Source organism: Patella vulgata, chromosome 5, assembly GCF_932274485.2.
Source record: "Patella vulgata chromosome 5, xgPatVulg1.2, whole genome shotgun sequence".
Taxonomy (NCBI): domain Eukaryota; kingdom Metazoa; phylum Mollusca; class Gastropoda; family Patellidae; genus Patella; species Patella vulgata.
The window spans coordinates 53,632,048-53,653,044 of NC_065883.2; the positions used below are offsets into that span (position 1 = coordinate 53,632,048).

A 20,997-nucleotide genomic window follows, 5' to 3' on the forward strand; every position below is an offset into this window, starting at 1 on the left:
CTCTGAAAAACCAAAACGATTGAAATAGATCCTTTCATCTCTATTGAATGAAACGGTGGCATATTTAGCTCATTGTCGGACATACTGAAATTATGAATGAGTTCCAAAACTAAAAATAAATTTGCAAGGTTGCGTATTCAAGAGACTGAACTTGACGCATGCGCCATTATTAAATCTTGTGGCAAGCAGATGACGACAGACTAATTTATAAAATGCACAAAACCAATATTCAGTAATCGATTAGTCATATTGAGTAATTTGTAGAAATGTAGATATGACAATGACAGAACCATCTCCACAAATCGCAGAAGATCAAATAGATTGTAAAACTGTCAATGGAGTGAATAATTGCGAGACATTTGGACAGGAAGTAAACAATGTAGATCTACCTTTAGAAAGTGGGGGAGTGTCCAGTGGCAGTGAGCAACTGGAAGACTGTCAAGATGATAATATTACATCACAGGCCCAGGACTCTGAAACAAAAACAGAAAAAAAGGGCAAAGGAAAAAGTGTAAAATTTCCAGATGGAGGGTTTGTTGCGGGCTACAATGAACCTAAAGATCCATGGAAAAATGGTAAGAATTGAAAATATAATAATACAAATATTACATGTACTAAGTAATACTAATAATAGCCCAAGTTATTTTGTAAAATATATATATTATATAGGCCTTTATAATTGCTGACAGTACTGACAGATACCATGCCGAGTCTCTTAACAAAATTATTTAGTAAAACATATTGCTATTGGCATTGCTAACAGTGACACTATTATTCATGCATGATGCAGAGGCACTTTGTGACTTATCAAAATTTTAAAATCTAATGAATCAGTCATAGATATGTTAAAGAAGCTAAGTCTCTAACTCAATATCATCCAAAGTCTTTGACATTGAAAACACAAATTATTTGTCAATTTAAATCAACATTGATGTTGTGATCCTACTGGAAAAAATTGGCTTCTGATATTCAATATTTAAGACAAAATAAACATTTTACCATTGGTATACGAATCGTGTACCATAATGCATTTCAGCGTCATTTGTAACAAGGGACTCGAAGAACGAGGCCAGATATATTCCACAAGTCGTGTCAAACGGCGACCTCATATTCTTATCTAGAGAGCATGCTCAATAAATACTATCAGTGTAGACTGGATGGAATAATCAATACACTAGAGATTGTCATTCGATTGAGATTTTTGGAGTGTTTCGCCGAACATAACTCATCTGAAATTAGAGTAAAAACAGAAACGATCGAATTTAAATCAGTTTATATATATACATTCACAATACATTATTATATGTGTTGCGACCCATTTGAGTCAATTTCTAGGTCCCAAATATTAGCGATTTAACTCCTTTAAAACATGTGCTAACAGGATTACGTGTAAGTGATTTGTTAATTCTGATCTGTTTACAAATTGAAAGTGCTCTTTATAAATTTTGATATCCAATGTACCCAGTTCTGTGTGCTTTATTTACGGTTATGAGAAGTATATTTTCTTGCTTTTGACATATATTAGCCAAACAGGATACATTGGTTTGAGAGTTCTGATCTGTAAATTGAAAGTGATCTTTATAAGGAATTTATTATTAATTTTGATTCAGTTTGCTCCATTTACAATTTTACACGTATGCTGAGTAGTTTATGCTATTATTATTGTGAACAATTATTTTCCCCTTGCCTAGGTTATTTATATTAGTTACTATTAGTATTAGAAACAGAAATTACAGTACACCCACATTCTACTTGCCTGCTCCAGGGTCTGTGCATGAGTAACAATATACATACATTGCAATATTATTTTTTACAGCGGAAAATTGGACTACAGATGAACTTGTTACTGCTTATAGAAAAAGTTGTGAGAAGCATGGGACAAAACCATTACCTAAACTTGTTCAACAGCTTCAGGTATGACCACAGTTTTTACATGGATCAAATGCAAACTAAATGTTTAAATCTGATGTTTGGTACTGTATTTTGAAAATTATATGATTCTGATAAAATAATGTAAAAGATTTAATCTGTATATAGGGATGGGTATCTATTCAAGATAATATTTATTATAACTGTATCTTGTGACCTATAAAGGTTAGTCAACACTTACATTTTATAAGAAATGTTATCTCAGTGTATGAAACAATATAATATTAAGCAAAAGATTCAACAATGGAATTTTATATTGATAAGACCATAACCCCCAAAATATATTCTAGTTGGCAAACAACCCTTCCTAATAATCTTATATGAGGTACATTTAGAGAGGTTTTATTTTTTTATATGCCCACATTGCGTGTGGATGATATAGAGGCTAAAGTTATTGTCTAGTTGACTTGAAATTCTATTCATTATTGACAATCTCTGATAATTTCTGTCAGAGTAATTTGGGAAAAACAACTTACATTGACCATGCTAGAGGCTGAAGTTATCATCAGACTGACATTATATTTATAAATTATACACAGTGTTTATGTTTAAGAGACAAAAAATCCTATTGATTTTCAACCATTTCAGTAATCATTAAGTGTGTTTTGGGGTTGTAGACTTTTTAAGTGACACAGTGCTATCTTAGAACCAGATTGATTTTGTTACGTGGCCTAACAATAGAGTAAGCTTATTCATTGAAAATGCATAGAATAATTTTCTTGATTTTATTTTTTTTATAGAAAATAACATGTACTGGAAAAAGACATGATAGTTTGATTTTGAAAGGTAAGTAAACTTTTTAACATTAGTTTTACATAACATTTGCTTATCTCAAGTGTTGTGAAAAGGTCAACATAGCTGTATCTACAAGTACAAGTATTATTACATGTTAGCCAGTGACATTTTACATTCATAGAATTTGATAATGTGAATGAAGTTGTATATAGCAGATTTTCTATATAATAATAATATTTAATGAAAGTCACTGTTGATCAAGGGAATGATACAGTTTTTGGGTTAAGCCACCCTTCCCAACATCTGTATGTAGTACTAGTAGTGCAATAGGCGAGGTTAATATAGTAATTAATTAAGTGATTAAAGTAAAACCAATTACAATGTGAGACTTCAAAGATAGAAAAATATTTTTCTCTCTAATGAACAAACTATTTAACTATGGTTATTAAAATCTTACCTATGTGTTTTAAATCACCTCCAGTTAAAGATACTTTCCCGCGTACAAACTGTGATTTGATGATAAATTTGGACAAAAAACATATTCAAACTAATAAATCTACGAAAAATTTGCTTCAAACAGTTCAATTCCCTCTCAAGGCTTTGTATCGCTATAAATAAATTGTTGTTAGACGCCATGTCTGTCACCTTACTTCATTGTGGGAGGTTCCATTTTTCAGAATGTATTTTTCATTACTTACTGTCTATTTACCATACATATTGAGGCCTAAGTAAAGTCTTAATCTTAATTATTTTCTGTCAACTTTCTTTTCCACCATTTAATTGCAGAGTCTTTTGTACGTTGTCGCCCTTCAATGTTCCCCAAACTGCCTACCCATTTGATCAAGAAATAACAACTGCTCCTTCAGTCAAGCTAGCACACAATAAGCTGGCAATAAACAATCGGGTTGACAGTTAGTGATACCCTGACATTTTTGTCCAGTGCTTGCCCCATGGGTGTTTTTTGGGTAATCCAGTATTTTTCTAGTAAGATTGGGTGTCTATACTATACTTTCCATATATACCAAATTTGCCATACTTTTATTGGCAATAACCACCCGATAAATACTTTCAGGACAATGTATCTTTAAATAAAATCCATTGTACAATTAAATATTCCAACGAATAAAAAAGTACCCTCTTGAAAAATCAATGTTGTTACTTGTATTTTCGACTAAGTGTTGGACAAAACCAATAAAACCTGTTGTGGGGTAGATGAAGTTTGACAGAGGGTTTGACAACTATGTTGGATTGTTTGAGTTTGAGCAACAAAAAATATCAACTGAAGGCAATTATATAGCAGATTTAAATTGAAACAATTTATTGCCAAAAGTTTCAGAGTGTTTTATCTATTTGATGTCATTTTTTCATGCCAAAGATAATTAACATTTATCAGCTTGTTTCTACAGCCCTGAAAGTACCTATTTAGTGGGTGTATATGCCAACTAAGGATGTAAAGGGTCACTTGGTTAACCGGTCACGGTTTGGTTGCACTGTTGAACCGGTTCAAAAAATTACTAGTCGCTAACTGTATGTGATTTATTATAATTTTCAGGAGAAAAGCTAGATCAGAAACACTGTGAATGTTTGGAAGAAATATTTCGACGAGTACAGTTTCGTCTTGTGGATCTGGAATCCAGCCACTTGGATGATGAGGTATTAAACTTTTTGTATTTAATGTATTTTGATTGTCATGTGATTGTTTTGATTTTCTTGTCTACATTATACCATCAGTTTATTCCTCCTATAATTCTGCATTCATCATCAGAAGTAAATCTATGTAAGCCAGTTTAATCTGGATTCTGAGCAAGTAGTCAGTTATTTTCCTCATATTAGGCAACAAGATAAGAGTAGTGTTCGATTATGAGTACTGAAATTCTAATTTACAATCTAGTGATACAGAATCAGTTATTTACTTCATATTAGGCAACAAAATAAGAATGGTGTTCGATTATGAGTACCAGAATTCTAATTTACAATCTAGTGATACAGAATTGAGATCCACTTAAATAGACTGTCAAATTGCATATGTGGTCTGAGTAGAATTATCATTAAACTTAATGATGTGGTGAATGTTTTGGATGATCTCATATACATGTACTTGACCATTACTCTGGCATTAAAAGAACTGATTCCAAAATGTTAATTGATGGTTTTAATGTGATATTACTATTTCAGTGTGCTGTAGCCTTGTTTGATATGATAGAGTTTTACTGTTCAGCTTGCCAGTTAAACATCTCCTTTAATAAAAACATCAGTATGAGAGGCTGGCAGTCTTGTTCTCGTCTTATCAGAAGGGTATGTGCCAACTTATTTCAATGTACCTGTATTCCATTTACTTGGATTTTTTTGGGGGTAGATTAAGGGAGAAATCCAAGATATATTTTATTGAATCAAGCTGGTTAATTTTTTTATGAATGTTCTTCAAATCCTTTTTTATGGTCCCAAACAATTATCTGAAGCTGTGTGATAAGTTTCAAAGAAATACCAGTTGCCAGTAAATTGGAATAAGGGATTAATGGACAAGTATTCCAGAATTTTGCAAGGCATGAATACATGTAGCTAAAATACGTGGAAATGTTAGAAATCTTTATAACAATTGAGTGTTCACCAGGAATTGTGAACAGTGGATGACATGGTTGATAGAAATATGTAACCACATTATAATGTGAGTTATTTGTGCATGGGGCTTATTTTTCTTATGTTTTGTTTAAATTCTACTATAAACCGGTACATATCAGCAATATAGGTATTTAATGCATTGTGAATACTAAGCTAATTTACCTTGATGAAAATTATGAAATCCTTGGAGAGGATGTTAATTTGTAAAATGATTTATATTTTCAGACTCCCAGCTTAACGTTTTTAGATATGCGTAACTGTGATTTGAATGAAAGATCTATCCCTATAATGGGTAGAGCTCTTAAATTAGGTAGTCATTTGACCATTCTTCATTTAGAAAACATATATCTCTCTGGTAGACCATTGGTTATTCTAGGTAAGTCTAAATTATATTTAGTGTCAATATCCATATAGCTGTTAGTCTGTTACTGTAATACATTTTATATACGTCCACATTTTCATGTGGATGTATATATTGTCATGGTCCCTGTCCGTCTGTATGTCCATCGGTTCACAATTTTTATTTTATGATCAGTAGTGGAATACCGCAGTTTATCAGTGAAATAAAAGTGTTATTCCACTGGCTAGCAGTAGTCCATGTTGTTTTTACCTAAAATGATTGTAAAATCATAAAATAAATAGAACATTTGTCGTTTTGTCGTGAATAACATATTTTATTTCATCTCTAAGCAAGAAAACTTTTATATTTTCACTCATGCTACGCATTCGTGAAAATATAAGTTTTCTTGCTTCTCGGTGAAATAAAATATGTTATTCACTCTAAAACGACAAATATCCTCTATTTATCCGATTTTGACGAAACTTGAAATATAGGTCTTATCTCCCAAAGATCTTGGTTCTTTTCAAAATTGGCACATCACAGATTATGGCCCCTGATTGTACAACAAATCACATTTTTAGCTAGCTTACAATCAAGGGATCACAATTTTCAATTGATTTTGATGAAACTTAAAATGTATGTTTATAGCTCAAGATCTTAGTTCCTTTCGATAATCGTGCATATTGGATCGTAACTTCCTGGACAATGACCCCTGATTGTACGAAAAATAGTGGGGTTTTTTTTACTATTTTACTAGCTTGTTCTCTGTCCATCTCTTGCAAAATGTGTGCATATCGTGCATGGCAACCGCTGGTTTTATAATATACCTAGCTGTTACAGTAAACATGAACCGCAGAGACATAACCATTCCAATTATAAGTCTAGTCCCCATTTCACAAGGTACATGCAAGACTTATTATGTACACTAACAGTAACAGCTATTGAAATTGTGACCAGGTACACTGAATGAAATGGACCCCTGTTATTTAATATGAAAAATAAAGAAAACATGATTGTATTAGTGCGACCCATCACCAGTACATGGTGGCTATCTTGTATGTTATAGATAACGTCAAATCAATAAATAAAGTAATAATTGCCCGTAGCAACATAACAAAGATTCAATTATTGGACCAATAGAGATGTACTTCTTAGACAGTTTAAATTTTAAAAGCAACCATGATAAAAAGTATGATATAGCATTAAAAAGTAAATAAATGTAATTAACTGATGGAAAATCCAAAATGATATTTTTACTAAAGGAAAAGGTTTCCTATCTTATGGAAAATCCAAAATTATATTTTTACTAAAGGCAAAGATTTCCTACCTTATTAATGTCAGTAGTTGGCATTAAGTTATTTGATATATAAATATTTTCAGTTCAGTATATTTACATCAGAAGAATATTTCAAATGTGATTAATACTCAAGGCTATTGAATGTTGTATAGGGTTAATCTATGTTCTTTAATACTCGTCCAGAAGACAGTGGTTAGCTGGTCGGTCACCTCTGACTTGCGGTCGTGGTTTCGATCCTTTGTGTGAGTGTGATAGGGGTGCCTTCTCAGCCTTGTGGGATTACTCCGGGTACTCCGGTTTGCTAAGATAATGAAAAAATGAAAATAAGACAACTTGTCTGCAATGTCAACTAAGTAATTACTGAACAGGTAACAAGTAGAAGCACTTAAGACAAGAGCCCGTAGTCTCGTAGACAGACTTGTTTGTTTACATTACGTCACAACCACATGACGGAGGATCCACGCACAGCACAAATCGTTTGCAACAAAGCCAGAGATGACGAAGCACAAATTAATACTTTAATAGTTATTTAGAACCTATTAATAAGTTTCATGGTCTTTCTTAACTGACGAACATATTTTTAAAACGATACGGCGATACGGCTCTATTACGTATCGATATAAATATCGCCAGAACGTATCGATACATATCGGTTTATCGATATATCGACACAACCTTGGTGGAAACAGGCGTTAAACACTAATAACAACAACAACAACAGTGGTTAGCCCATAAATATAATGAACAAAATCTTTCATAGACCCATTCAGAAAATTTTGTTATGTTTTATGTTTCAGTTGCGGCTCTAAAAATGAATGAAAATTTGTTAGAATTATTTTTAGCTGATAATAAACTAATGCCCAGTGATGGAATACAGCTAGGAATATTGATGAAATATAATCATAAACTAGAGCTATTGGATCTTAGAAACAACCATCTTCAGGTAATTTTGAAAATTATTTGTTAGTTTTAGTATTAATTAGAACCAGTGAAGTAGATAGATAAAAATATAGGCATTTGTTCAAAAGATTAGTTTATCCTACTTTTCATGTATCTATTAAAATGTTTATCATGATGAAATTAAATAGGTGATAATTTTAGAATGACAGTAAAATGTAGATTAACATGATGTAAATATTAATTAACTTAGTTCTTTCATATAACCACCCAAATTCTGCATTTTCTCAAAGGAGAAAAAAAAATGCACAATTTTAGTCTTCCACAGCCATTATATAAAAATAATATAAGTATGTAGATATGATTGGTGTATCATCATGCAATATTCAGTTATATTTCTAGCAATGCCAATTATGATTGTGTCTTTCATGTTGATAATGATTTTCATGAATTGGTTTAAATATACCATTTAGATACAAAGAGTTAAACCTTAGCATTCATACCTTTGAAAGATATATCTATGTGGCGAATGCAGAATCATTTAATTCAGTTAACGATCAAAGGAATTAGCAAAGGTAACCATAATAATCACATAATTATATTACTTGGCAAGGGACAATTTGTCAGCAGATGATTAAGCCTATTCAAAGGAATGGAAGCTTCTATTGACTCAATTGTGGTTGGTTCATTGGGAAATGGATTATAGCCCTGATACAAGGTATCAAAGGTAAGAGTTGAAGAATGTAAAACCCAAGCCTCCATCATCTATTAAACCACATTATTAAAAAAAAAACAAATAGTAATAATAATTTATTTTATTACAGGATGTAGGTACAAGACATCTTTCTGATGGACTAGCTGAACAGACTGCAGGTCTAATGACGTTAGTACTTTGGAACAATCAGATCACTTATCAGGGAATGCCATCTCTTGCTAATGCTTTGGTAAGTTTGTGTTGTAATATAAACTTTTTGTTTTCCACCATTGGATTCAACATTCAGTGTTAACTGATGGGTTCAACTTAGTATAGTTTGCAACCGATTCAAAATCCCTCATATGATGAGCGGCTTTAAGTGGGGAAATACTGTAGACCGAATGCAACTTAATGTTAATAATTCGTGTTTCAGATGTTTGTACAAAATTTAGAAACACTAAATCTTGGTCATAATAGTATTACTAATGAAGGTATCCACCAGTTAAAAGAAGGCTTGTTAAAGAATAAATCCTTACTTCGATTAGGACTGCAGGGTACAAAAGTAACATGTGAAGGTATGATTTTATTATTATATTTGATGTAGAATGTTATATGTTTACTGAACATGATGGTATCCAGGTTACTTATCATTATATACTGATTCCATATATTCCCTAGTTTTAAATGTTAAATCTACCATATTTTATGGGGTAAAAATCGATGTGGTGTTTTATGTTGAATCATCATATTTTTCTGTTTTTCCAACCTCCATCCATAGATAAGTCGGAGCAGTGTATAAGATGAATATTCTTCAGCTCAGTCTTTTATTGAGATACAGGAGTACAGCAAAAAATGACCAATATCAAAAGTCTGTTATTATTTAGCTGATGATGTCATACAGAATATTTTTGAATGTTGATTTTTATTGACCTTCATCCATATGTAGGGGGGTTGGATGGCTGAATGGTTAGTGTGTGCGCGCTGTATCATAAAGTCTGTCATTGAGTCGACTGGCTTGGCTTCGAATCCCCGGTTGTACGTGACAAGGAGTAGGGTCGCCTGTCCAACCTCGTGGGTTTTCTCCGGGTCCTCCGGTTTCCTCCCACTGCTAAAGACCCCTACGCGCAAGCGAATTATTGAAATAAAATTAAACCATATGTTAGTCCCGAAATGACCTAGTTTGTGTTGAGTGGACGTTAAACCCCATTTCTCTCTCTCTCTTTCATCCATATGTAAGTCGATGCAGACTATAAGACAAAGGCCCAACTTTCGCAGAAAAAAGTAATGACTTATCCCCTGAAAAGTATAGTATGAAAAAGGACTATCCCTCATACGCTCTTAAAACACTTCAGTAATTCTTAGTATCAAAACCATTTATTGCCCATTTTTCAATAGAACTGAGTGGAAATAATCTATTATCACTATGAGTTCTGTCAATAATACTTGACAGACAGACAAAAACAGGTATTCAAATAGTATCCAACAGACTGTATTACAAATATGTTTAAAATGACTAGAATTATGTTATTATGTTTTGTAGGGGCTGTGGCATTAGCTGAATATGTGGCTGATAGTTCTAAATTATTAAGATTAGATCTTAGAGAGAATGATATAAAAACAGCTGGTTTGATGGGTTTATCATTAGCGTTAAGTGTGAATGAAACTGTTACCAGAATTGATTTAGACAAGGACACTAAAAAAGAATCAGTACGTTTTATCTTTTAGTGTTGATCCTTTCACAATGTACTTTGTCTGTAATGTTATCCTCTTTTGGAAAAGATCATATTTATATTTTGAGTAAAGCATTTTACTTGTTGATGCAGTATGCCAAAATGATACATGCCTTGCATAGTGGGTATGATTAACCAATAGTCCATGGATAATCGGCAGAATGTCATTAGATATTCATATTTTATTAAGAAGTGTAACTCTGTTAAAGTGATGAATTTAAAACGAAAATAAACCCTTTTATGCAACTAAAATGTAATAGCACTCATTCCAGACCTAGAACCATACTGCTAAATTCTCATATTCAAACCAACCGAGATCTCATCCACTGAAATTATTCAGTCTCTGTGTAGGATGGAGTAGAGTTCGGTTAGAACTTGGGTAGTTTAAATGACCATTGAGTCTGCCCCAGTTATTTCAGTAAATATGTGCATGACTGTAACCATATTATTGTCTGTAATGATCTGCACCTTAATTAGCTTAATTTAACATATCTGCAAAACTTCCACATAACTGTGCTAAGAACAGGTTAAGCACAGATAATGTAAATCATTCCAAGATCCTGAATTTTATTGGGATCATTCTTTATCAGAAGGTTATAGACCAAACTCACATATTAGGCAATGTTTTGCTCTTTGCCATAAACATATGTAGAAAACTTGTGATGCTCTGCCAACAGTCTTATCAATCAAGCACAAAACATGGGGCATGTATAAATTAGGTCTTTCCATAATTTGATCGCTTTCTGTTAGGCAAAATATTTTAGAATGGTATTTTATTTTTTGATATAGTAAATAATTGTCACAGCAGAAATAAGCAAATGTGATTTCCATAATTACCAATCAGTCTTATCAGTCTAATGCTATATATTTGATATTCCAGGGTGTAAAGGATTATGCCGATCAACAACGTAGATTACAACAGGAAATTATCTGGTATCAGGAAAGAAATCAGGTCAGAGCTTTAGAACGAGAAGAAGAAGAACGTAGAAAGCTAGAAGAGCGTGCCCAACAAGAGGCAGATTTACGTAAGGCAGCTGAGGCATTAAAAGAAGCACAGTTAGAAGATCAAGCTATGGCTTACATTCCATCAATGGATAAAATACAGAGACCAAAACTTTTGTTTTCCAATGATCAAACACCTCAACAGACATTAGAATCGCCCATAGTAAATGATGCTCAAACTACACCCGAAAAAAACCGTGTAGCTGGGCATTCACAAGGAATGGACTCCCCTTGTTTTCTTTCTCCACCTCCAGCAGACCTTCTTCTTAGTCCTCAGTACTGCCCCGATTTAACAGCTAAAAAGATATTTACTGTTAGTCGTGTAACTGATAGTACTGTGATCAAAGGCGGTATACAGACTGTTGACAGTCCAGGAGCATGTGTCGACATAAGTAAGTCCCTTGATGAACCGCACCTATTGGTTAGTCCTGGTACCTTATGTCAAAATATGGCCTCCGAAACTATGAATGATTACATTGAGCAGATTGTTTCTGAAGCCAGTAAAGAGGATGATGATTGTGATTCTGGGGAATCAGATGCAAACGGCACTATTGACACGAATAGCACAATTGAATGCGATTCTGAAAGTGACAAACCCCAGTTGTGTTCAAATGACTCCACCAAATTAGAGACAGAGGACATTAAGCCAAACTTTATTCCTCTGGCAGTTAGTCCTTCAGACGCCCGAAATGATTTCTCTGAACCAGTAATTGACAGTGGATCCTCCAATGTTAAATCAGGAAATAAATTGGATCCTCTTGGTGTATTGAATCTTGACTCTAAATTATGTGACAGTGATTTATTAACCATTGCTAACGCAAACAGTGAAGTTATATCAGAACCACAAGATAATGTGAATTTATCAGATGTTAAATATAACTCGGAAAACGTGAAACCCATTGAACTATCAGATAGTATAGTAGCAGAACTATCAACTTTGCCATATGAGGAAATCAATCCACCCTCCTTTGATATGTTGAATAGTTTAGAAAACACAAAATTTAGTGACAGTGTCACAAACTATGCGAAGGATAATAATTTAAACTTTGAAAAAAGTATTGAGAAACTTGTAGAAAATGAAGAAATGGGCGAGTCAAGCAGTGCTATCACTATGAACACAGCCAATGAGTTAAATTTACCCTCTAATGTGAAAAGTAGCGAAAATATGGATTCTTTAACAGGGCCAGATCAGTGGTTAAAAATAGATTCATTAGATCTTGTACAGCAAAATAAATTAAAAACAGTGTTTGATACAAATAAGCCTGATTTTCACACGAATCTTACTATGAATGGGTTAACAGAAGAATTAGCCAGTGCTTTGGATATATCTGAAGAACCTTCAGATTCAATTATGGGTAAATATTCATTTGAAATTTATTTAATAAGATATTTGTAACCTCATATGTACTTGCCAGCTTAACAACTTGCCTGTGCAATAACAGAGCTGGTTGAAGTTTGAAATAGCCAATCTAAAATATAACCTTACATTTAGGCCATACATGTACAAACAAAATATTCTGATTCTCAGACAACCCTTCAAAAAAATCTGATAGGGGAGGGATGTTTTTTCCCCTTATTATTTTGTCAGAGGCTAAATGGGCGAAATGATTACCCATAAATATCACATTTCAAGGCACTAAATTTATCCTAGGCTGTTTATACAATAACATTTATCAGGGTTGTGAACTTGATAATTGAGCCTATGGTACACTTCCGTTAAAATTAGAAATGTTTTATATAGTTATTTTCTGTAACCCAGGAGAAAATAAGAATTTGTGGTAATTTATTAGATTAATGAAGCTTTTTATTTATTAAAACAAAAACGGGTCAAGCAGCCGTTTTTATGTGGCACAGGAGTATCTGAGAAACAAAAGGTTTTTTTTAGATAGCCTTAATTTGAAATAAACATTTGGCATGTTACAAGGGTTGATTGGTTGATTTGATTGTATAACTTATTAAACAAGTCTTTGATGTTCATTACATGTATATGCATTGATTTAGCTTTTAAGAATCAAATTATAAAGTAACTGTTAATGAGTTTAGTTCATTTCGTGATAGTCATATACAGTGGATATACAGTAGAATCTGTCACTTCTGACATCATACAGGGTCGTTAAAATATGCCGAATACTTGATACCGGAAATATTATTGTACTTTGGAATACCGGGAGTATAGATAGATGTATTTGATGGCAAAAATTTAATATTTATGTTGCTATTGCGCTCGCATCTTTATCACACAACATGATTGGTGGGGTTATACTCTAAAATTAAAAATGTTTTCAGGAGAATCCCCATCAATAATAGACGGAATGCGTAATTCTTCAACGGTATCAGGATCAACACCCGCACTAGATTCGTAGAATTGGGTGAGGTGTGCCGAATGTTTAAAGTCTTTGAGGTTGAAACAACTCGTGCGTCATTCTGTTGATATCAAGGTAATCTCACCACTAAGTGAATGGCAATTGCTAGTCAATCTTTTATAGGTGAATACCAACGGATTGAAGGCCGGATTATACAATGTTAATTCAATGCAAATCCTGTGACGGGACCGCTGATTGATGTCGTAATTCGTAATATTCAGAATATGGATTACTAAAAACCTTTTTAGTTGAAGTAATAAGGAAATAAATCCAGACATGAAAACGATGTCAGATTTTATAGAATGCTGTAGTATTCAGAAGCTGGATGTGACAGAGTCCACTGTAGTTATAATAGTGCTCAGGACAACTTGTCTGTGTTAGTCATATCCAGTACTGTTGCCATCCAAAATCTTTTAACATGGCCAAAATTAAATCATAATCACAGAATTGGCATGCAGAAAGTCAGTTGACTAAATGTGGCAGAAAATGATGGCATCTTTTTTACATATTCTTGGTTAAACTTAAGAGTAGTGTTATGAAATATGATTATTTCTCCTACATGCTAGCCAATCTGTCATCCCCAGATGTATTTGAGCAGGAATTGGATGATATGTTAGCTAAATTCAAGGATGATATAAATGTTTGGCCATTTAATGTCAATAGTAAGTAGTAAGATGGGTGATGGGTTGATGTTTTATCTAGTATTATTAACATGTTTTATGGTGACTGCAATATTGTTTTCTCTCTGCTTCTACTTCATCTGTATAAATGTAGGTAGAGATACATCCTATGCAGGTTAATACATGTAAAAGTATACTGTATTACAATTTATCACATAAAAGATACATTATGTAAGATTTAGATGAAGAGCTGGACGTTCTTGCTATGATAAGGCAAAATGAATATATTAAAAATTTCATTCAAATTATTTTATTCGGAGCCAAGTTATCACTGTAGTTTTGACAATATGTGTGCATTGATTGTGTATTATTGTAACAACAGTTTATTCATGATATGTTTTAATTAAATGGCCGAACCGTTCTAATCTACCGGTAGTTAAAATCTGTAGCATCAGATGGCATCAAGTGTTGATTATGATCTTGCCATGTTAATAAATGTCTAATTAATCATTTATATAACATTTAAGGCCAAAAGAAAGACCTGCAATAAGCAGTAGGCTGATTAAGCTCTTGCATAATGCGTCTTTAATGGAGACCTCTAATGCTTGATGGATCCGTTTTGTTTTTGTTATGAATTTTCAGCATAACTTTGTGTGAGGCCGTGTTTGATGAACACATTTCATGCATCCATACCCTGATGCTGCACCACCTGCATATTAAATATATATACATAACTTTTAAATAAAAAATAATAAATTGGAACACAAAACATCTTAAAATATATCTAAAGTAAATAATCAAGTTATCTAACACCCACTAAAGTCAAATCTATATTTTATTGCACGTGTGTTTGGAAACACCACAGTGTGAAGGAAAAGGAATAATGCTAACAAAATCCTATTCTTGATTATTCTAGCCTTTATTTGTAATGCCAAGATGTCTAGAAATGAACAAAAGCACAATAGTCTGCTCGTACTCTAATTTTAAGGTCCTGTTGGTTACTTATTTGAGCACTAGAGGTCATTGTGAAACTATTAGTCTATTTGGTTATTCTTTGTGTAATATGCAAGTGATTTTGCCTCAACAGTGGATTCTAACGCCCAAGGTCTGTTGTTACGTGTATGTCTATGCCAAACTCCAATGTGTACAAGATTTGACCTTAGTTTTCTGTCCTATTCTAATGAATAATCACATTCTCCTTAGAGTATACTATACACATACGTCCGAATCTATAGACAATGTAGGGAAAATACTTGGGGAACATTAGGAGAACAAACAAATTGAGCACACACATGAATTTTGAGAATAAATGAATATTGTTAGAACAATACACATGTAAGCTACATAAAGGCATACTACCATGCATCTTGAAGTAAGGTTTTAAGGTATTTATTTTAGAAAATTTGCTTTATCTTTTGATCAAATGTTTTAATTCTATATTTTGTATTGTTTGTTATTTCTTATATGGAGTTTTACTAAATCAGTGATCTGGGGAAAATCATCTGTTGGTTTCAGGATGTTTGATTTATATACTGAGGATTTTTTTACTCGAGCATGACAATCTAAAACTCAACTATCAAATAAATTCCTTCTCTTTGCTACTAAAAATGAAATTCTTTTAACCTCTTAAGTGGGGCATGTATTTCATAAAATATATTTATTTGGTTACAGAGGATAATCACACACCATACACAAAATATGAAAATATATATTTGGCAAATGAAATTATTTGTGTATTCTTGAGAAAATGAGAGACTTAATGTATTCCAGTCATATTATTCTTCTACAAAACGTAACACACATGTAAGCTTACTTGTGCAAATACTTAATCTAAAAATAAAAATACGGTCAGTTTGAGGACACAACATCTGTTATTTGTAAAATTTTATATCTGATTCTCTATTTATAATATGATATTGATTATATTTTACAGGTGATAAGACAACGCTCTCAACCAATACAGTATCTAAACCCGTTCCTGAAACAGTTCCTGGTGAACCAAACGATACAAAAGAAATAAAACAGTCTGTTGTTAATTAGATATAACTAACTTGCTTTATAATCAATCTTTCTAAAATTATTTTACCAAATGTTCTATAAAAAAAAAACAACAAAAAAATACTTTAAATTTATTACCATACATGTAAGTACATTTGTTGGTGGACCAAGTTACTTTACATAACAAGTACATATACACGATTGAATGGGTTGAATGTCCTAGCTTTATGATTGAATGAACATCTTATCCAATTATGTAGTTTCAAAATGCAGTACCTTTTATTCATTTTCTGTTATAGTAATGCACAAACCAAAACAAGTTAGGTGTCACCACAAATGTAATGCACCAATTCGTTTTGATTTGAAAAATACATGAAATCACCCTATGAATAGTGTTAGTGAAGAATTATAATCCAATGTTTAATCGACTGTGATCCCTGTAAATTTAAAACAAAAGGCTACCTATATACAGTGATGTATTTGTAATATAAATTGTATCCTTAATTCACCAGGTGTGTACAAAATATTCATTGAGCATTTATGTTATGATTAGTTAAATGTATAGCTGTGATACCTGTATCATTCATTAATTAAGACAAACCACATATCTCTTTCACTAAATAAAATAGTATAACAATTAACAAAACATACAAAATGTAATTTTCATCTAGATATTAATCAAATTATATGGAAAATAAAAAAAAAAAAATTTTTTTTAAATCAAAACATATTTTGCAATTATTTACTATATTTTATTATTCTTTCATCTTGGTTTTCAAACAAGACAAATATAATTGCTATTAAAAATTAAGTGAGTTCATGTATTTAGTAAGGATTCTTAAATAATTATTAGTATCCATTATAGTGGATGTTAGGTGTTTGTTTATGCAGGTCAGCTGTTTCTCCCCTATTACAGGAATACTGTAGAGATAGAAGTTAGAGCACCCTGATCTTTAATGTCTTACAGATGGTATACTCAATTTTGACATAAAATTAATGTCAGGGCATTAATTTGGTTTCCTTGGTAACTGGATATTATATGTAATGCACTTGAACACTTATTTAGCAGAGAATAAGATGTCTATTTTTGACAAATAGGGCACAGAAAAAATTGAATGTTTTTAATGTCTTATAGTCAACAACAAACTGTAGTCATATGTGGAACATGGTCAAGAACAATCAGTAGAACAATGGGAGTTGTGTTTTGTTCGCTAAAATTGAAATCAACTGTATGAACTAGATCTATAGCCTTTTGTCATATATTTTTACAAATATGTTCAGTTCCTTGTGAAAACATTTGAATTATCATGAATTATATTTTTTGCAATAGTTTGTCCTATCATCCATGGTGTTATATATGAGTTTTAGTCTGTGATACCATCAGGCTTTTGTTTATATTTGCATTTACTATTTAGTATGTACATGTATATACATGTATTTAAGTATATTAGTGTGTATAAATTGTATATTATAAACTCATGTAATAATTCTGTTGTATACCATTATTAATATTCTATACATGCTGAGGTAAAATGTGTATATTCATGGGAATATAAGGGAAATTAAGCCATTGTACATATATTAAGAAGGATGTGTGTAATATCCTTAAAATGTTATTAATTCACACTTACACTGTATTGGAATGGCAATTAATTTCTTTAAAAAAAACCAAAAAGCCTATGACCTTAAATTCTTTCTTAATGAAATTTATTGAGAGTAAATTTTGGAAGGAAAAAAATAATTCATCATGCATAGTTCATTATTAGAAATACTATGAGTAATATTGATAAATAGCTGTCAAAAAATGAAGATGAATGAATATAGTAGAAAAATACCTAACATGTAAACCACCAAAAAGTGTAGTTTAGTTGAGTTTACTTACAGTGTTTAGTCATATTGATTTACCTGAAATTTAAAGTGTGTTATTTTTCTGCTATATTTATTCAAATGATACTGTATAGTGTACAGATATCCTGACCTCTCTTCCATATATAATGTACAAGTGTTGGTACTGTTTATAATGCCTTTTTTTTCATTCTTTTTTTATTATTTCATTCTGTGATAATGGTTTATATATATAATCAAAATAATTCATGGTAAAATTCCAATATCATTTCTTTGATAGAATACCCTAAAAATGAATCACACAAAGAGACACCATCATATTAGATAACTAATTTATTGAAAATCCATGGACTGTCTTAGTTTTTAGATTAAATTTCACAGAAGGCAGTTTTTAGAAATACAGGGTAGACAGTTGATCAAGCCCATAAATAGTTGAACCCAACACCGACAGGAAATTGGATCATTTTGGGCTGTCGGACCTTAAATTCTTTCACTTCAACCAGTTATTATGACCACTTTAAACCACACAGTATGGAAGCTTCTGAACTAGATCTAATACAACCACATTCTACCATGTTACTATCACATCAAATAATTAGAAATGTATGAATGTCTTACATGTAAACTTTTTTTTATACTTTGTTCACATCTTATGTTTATCCTTGATTTCTCTTTTTCTTTTGTATTACAAAATATTAAAATCGTGATGCTTTTCTATAAATTTGTATAAATTATTAAATATTTTTAATAAAGTGTACATATATTCCATACATGGTAATGAGGTAATTTGTGTACATATCATTCTTGTATACTTGTTATTTAGTAGGCAACAGTTGTATTTGACCTGTAGTTAGATATGCTCTTGATTGAATGAGGTAGTGTTGGATGCAATGTTTTATGCAAATTTATTAATTATTCCTCTTTCCGCAATTGTTAGATGTCTCACTATCATGCTTGTAAACAATTGGATGAGTATAAATCTTGCTTATTATTATTATCTTGTATTCTTATTTAATGTTGAGTGCTTTCAGTGTAGGATAAAAGCACAAGACTGAGGTTATGCTGTGGAAAGAAAGACTGAAGAAAATAACTCGAGAAAAAGAAAAACCGAGGCCACCAGGCCGAGGTTTTTCTGTCAAGAGTTTTTTTCTCCCCAGCATAACCGAAGTCGAGGACTTTATCTTGCTTATAAACCGTCTATGTTTACATGTACGCAAGATGAGAATATCCCAGAATTCCTGTAAGAAAAACCTTATATCATGTTTTCTTATGGGAAAAAAAACCCTACCTTGGAATAATAATCTGTTACAGATTTAAAGAAAAACTTTTGGAAGAATAACCCCAAATTTCCCTGTATATATCCAAAGCCGCCCCCAACTTTCAGACCGCATAGAATATACCCCAAAGATCAAAGAGATTTACCGTTTACAGGTTTATAACTAAATTGAAAAGATGCATATTGGATAAGTTCCCACTTATCACAACTCAAAAGAATCATCTTTGTGAAGTACCACAAAGAATTCTTCTAAACCTTTGTATCATTAAGGTAGAGGCAGGATGTTGTAGGGTCTGCTGAAACCGCACCAGCAGTCAGCTAACTATTTGCATTATCCATTGCTAAACAAAAAATCCCATTGTATAAGTGCATCTCCCTCTTCCCAATGTTTAAAATAATTACAAGCTGAAATGTTCTGTATATTTACATATAACTCCGTGGTTTGTCAAGGAAAATTCTAGAAGAGTCTTTTCTATAAGTCTCACTAAATGCTTAAAAAATTATATTGATAATTCTGTCCTTCATTACAATCTCACCAACTATTGAAAACAACAAATCAGATCGTAAATTCCGAACAGATTTTGTGGAGTTATCTTTCCTGTCGCACTTTGACATTTGATTTAATAGCACTATCAAATCTATAGCTACAATAACATCGCTAAAAACATTAAGATATGTTTGCTCGAGACACATAGGGTCGAGATGAGGTACCTTAGCTATTAAAGCTGCAAGCTGCAGACTGAATCAAGCACCCACTGAACAGTACATTCCCGGGTCGACAGTTATACAGGCTTCAGTTAAAACGAAAACAAGGGAAGCAACCTGAAAACCTACAGTAAAACACGAAATTAAAGGTGGTATTTTCTCAACTCTGAGGTTTATCATGATTAGCTGTGTGTTTACAGGAAATCTCATTGTTAATGCATTGAAGAAAAGAATTGAAGGGAAAAAATGCAGGCTGCCAAAGTTAAAATGTAACATCGAATATGTAATATATGGCACATGCCTATCTCTTTCAAGAACGCATAGGCCTACCACTTTTCTAGGAGTTCAGATCACTAACAAAATTTTGTATTACTTTACATTGAACTCCTTATTCCCGCGTACAAACAAGGTGATTTGTTCACATATTTGGACTAAAAACATATTCAAACTAATTTGCTTCAGATCCCTCTCAAACATTGTATTCGCGAGGAAATACCCAAAGCTATACAAAATCTATTAAATTCTCTGATTATCCCCTGCCCACGTCCTTTTCCGTGGTTGTTTATTTCGGCCACTGTTGTACATTTAAGTCAGTCACTTTTTCCACATCCGCTCACCATCAAGGTTATTAAATTAACAAGTGCTCCCTAACGCTATTAGCTCAGACAATCTACTGTGCAACCTTTGACGTCACTCTAGCAGACAGCCCTTAATCGTCAGGCTGATACCCCCTTATTTTTGTCGTGTGCGCACTCCTTGAGTGTTTTTCAAGGAATCCAGTATTTTTCTAGTAAGATTGGGTGTCTCTACTTACCATCTATACCAAAATTGCCATACTTTTATTGGAAATAACCACTTTTGTGGGAAAGTATCTTTAAATTTAACACTTGCCATACACTTTTAACCTGCTCATTGAGGTTTAAAAGATGACGTCAAAAACAACTGTG

General features: G+C 32.4%; 1 protein-coding gene across 2 annotated transcripts; it reads left to right on the forward strand.

Annotated features, from left to right (window-relative positions):
* Positions 1 to 152: 152 nt before the first annotated feature.
* Positions 153 to 19,066, forward strand: LOC126821816 (protein phosphatase 1 regulatory subunit 37). Of its 2 annotated transcripts, none has more exons than XM_050550319.2 (12): positions 153 to 575; positions 1,817 to 1,914; positions 2,670 to 2,715; positions 4,217 to 4,317; positions 4,840 to 4,959; positions 5,509 to 5,659; positions 7,718 to 7,863; positions 8,642 to 8,761; positions 8,945 to 9,086; positions 10,052 to 10,218; positions 11,122 to 12,598; positions 16,160 to 19,066. In XM_050550319.2, exons 1-12 carry the CDS (start codon positions 275 to 277, stop codon positions 16,264 to 16,266), a joined length of 2,976 nt encoding a protein of 991 aa, XP_050406276.1. In that variant the 5' UTR covers positions 153 to 274; the 3' UTR covers positions 16,267 to 19,066. The 2 variants fall into 2 exon arrangements, with proteins under 2 accessions (XP_050406276.1, XP_055957015.1); XM_056101040.1 differs by lacking the exon at positions 16,160 to 19,066 and adding an exon at positions 14,173 to 14,306.
* Positions 19,067 to 20,997: the final 1,931 nt, after the last annotated feature.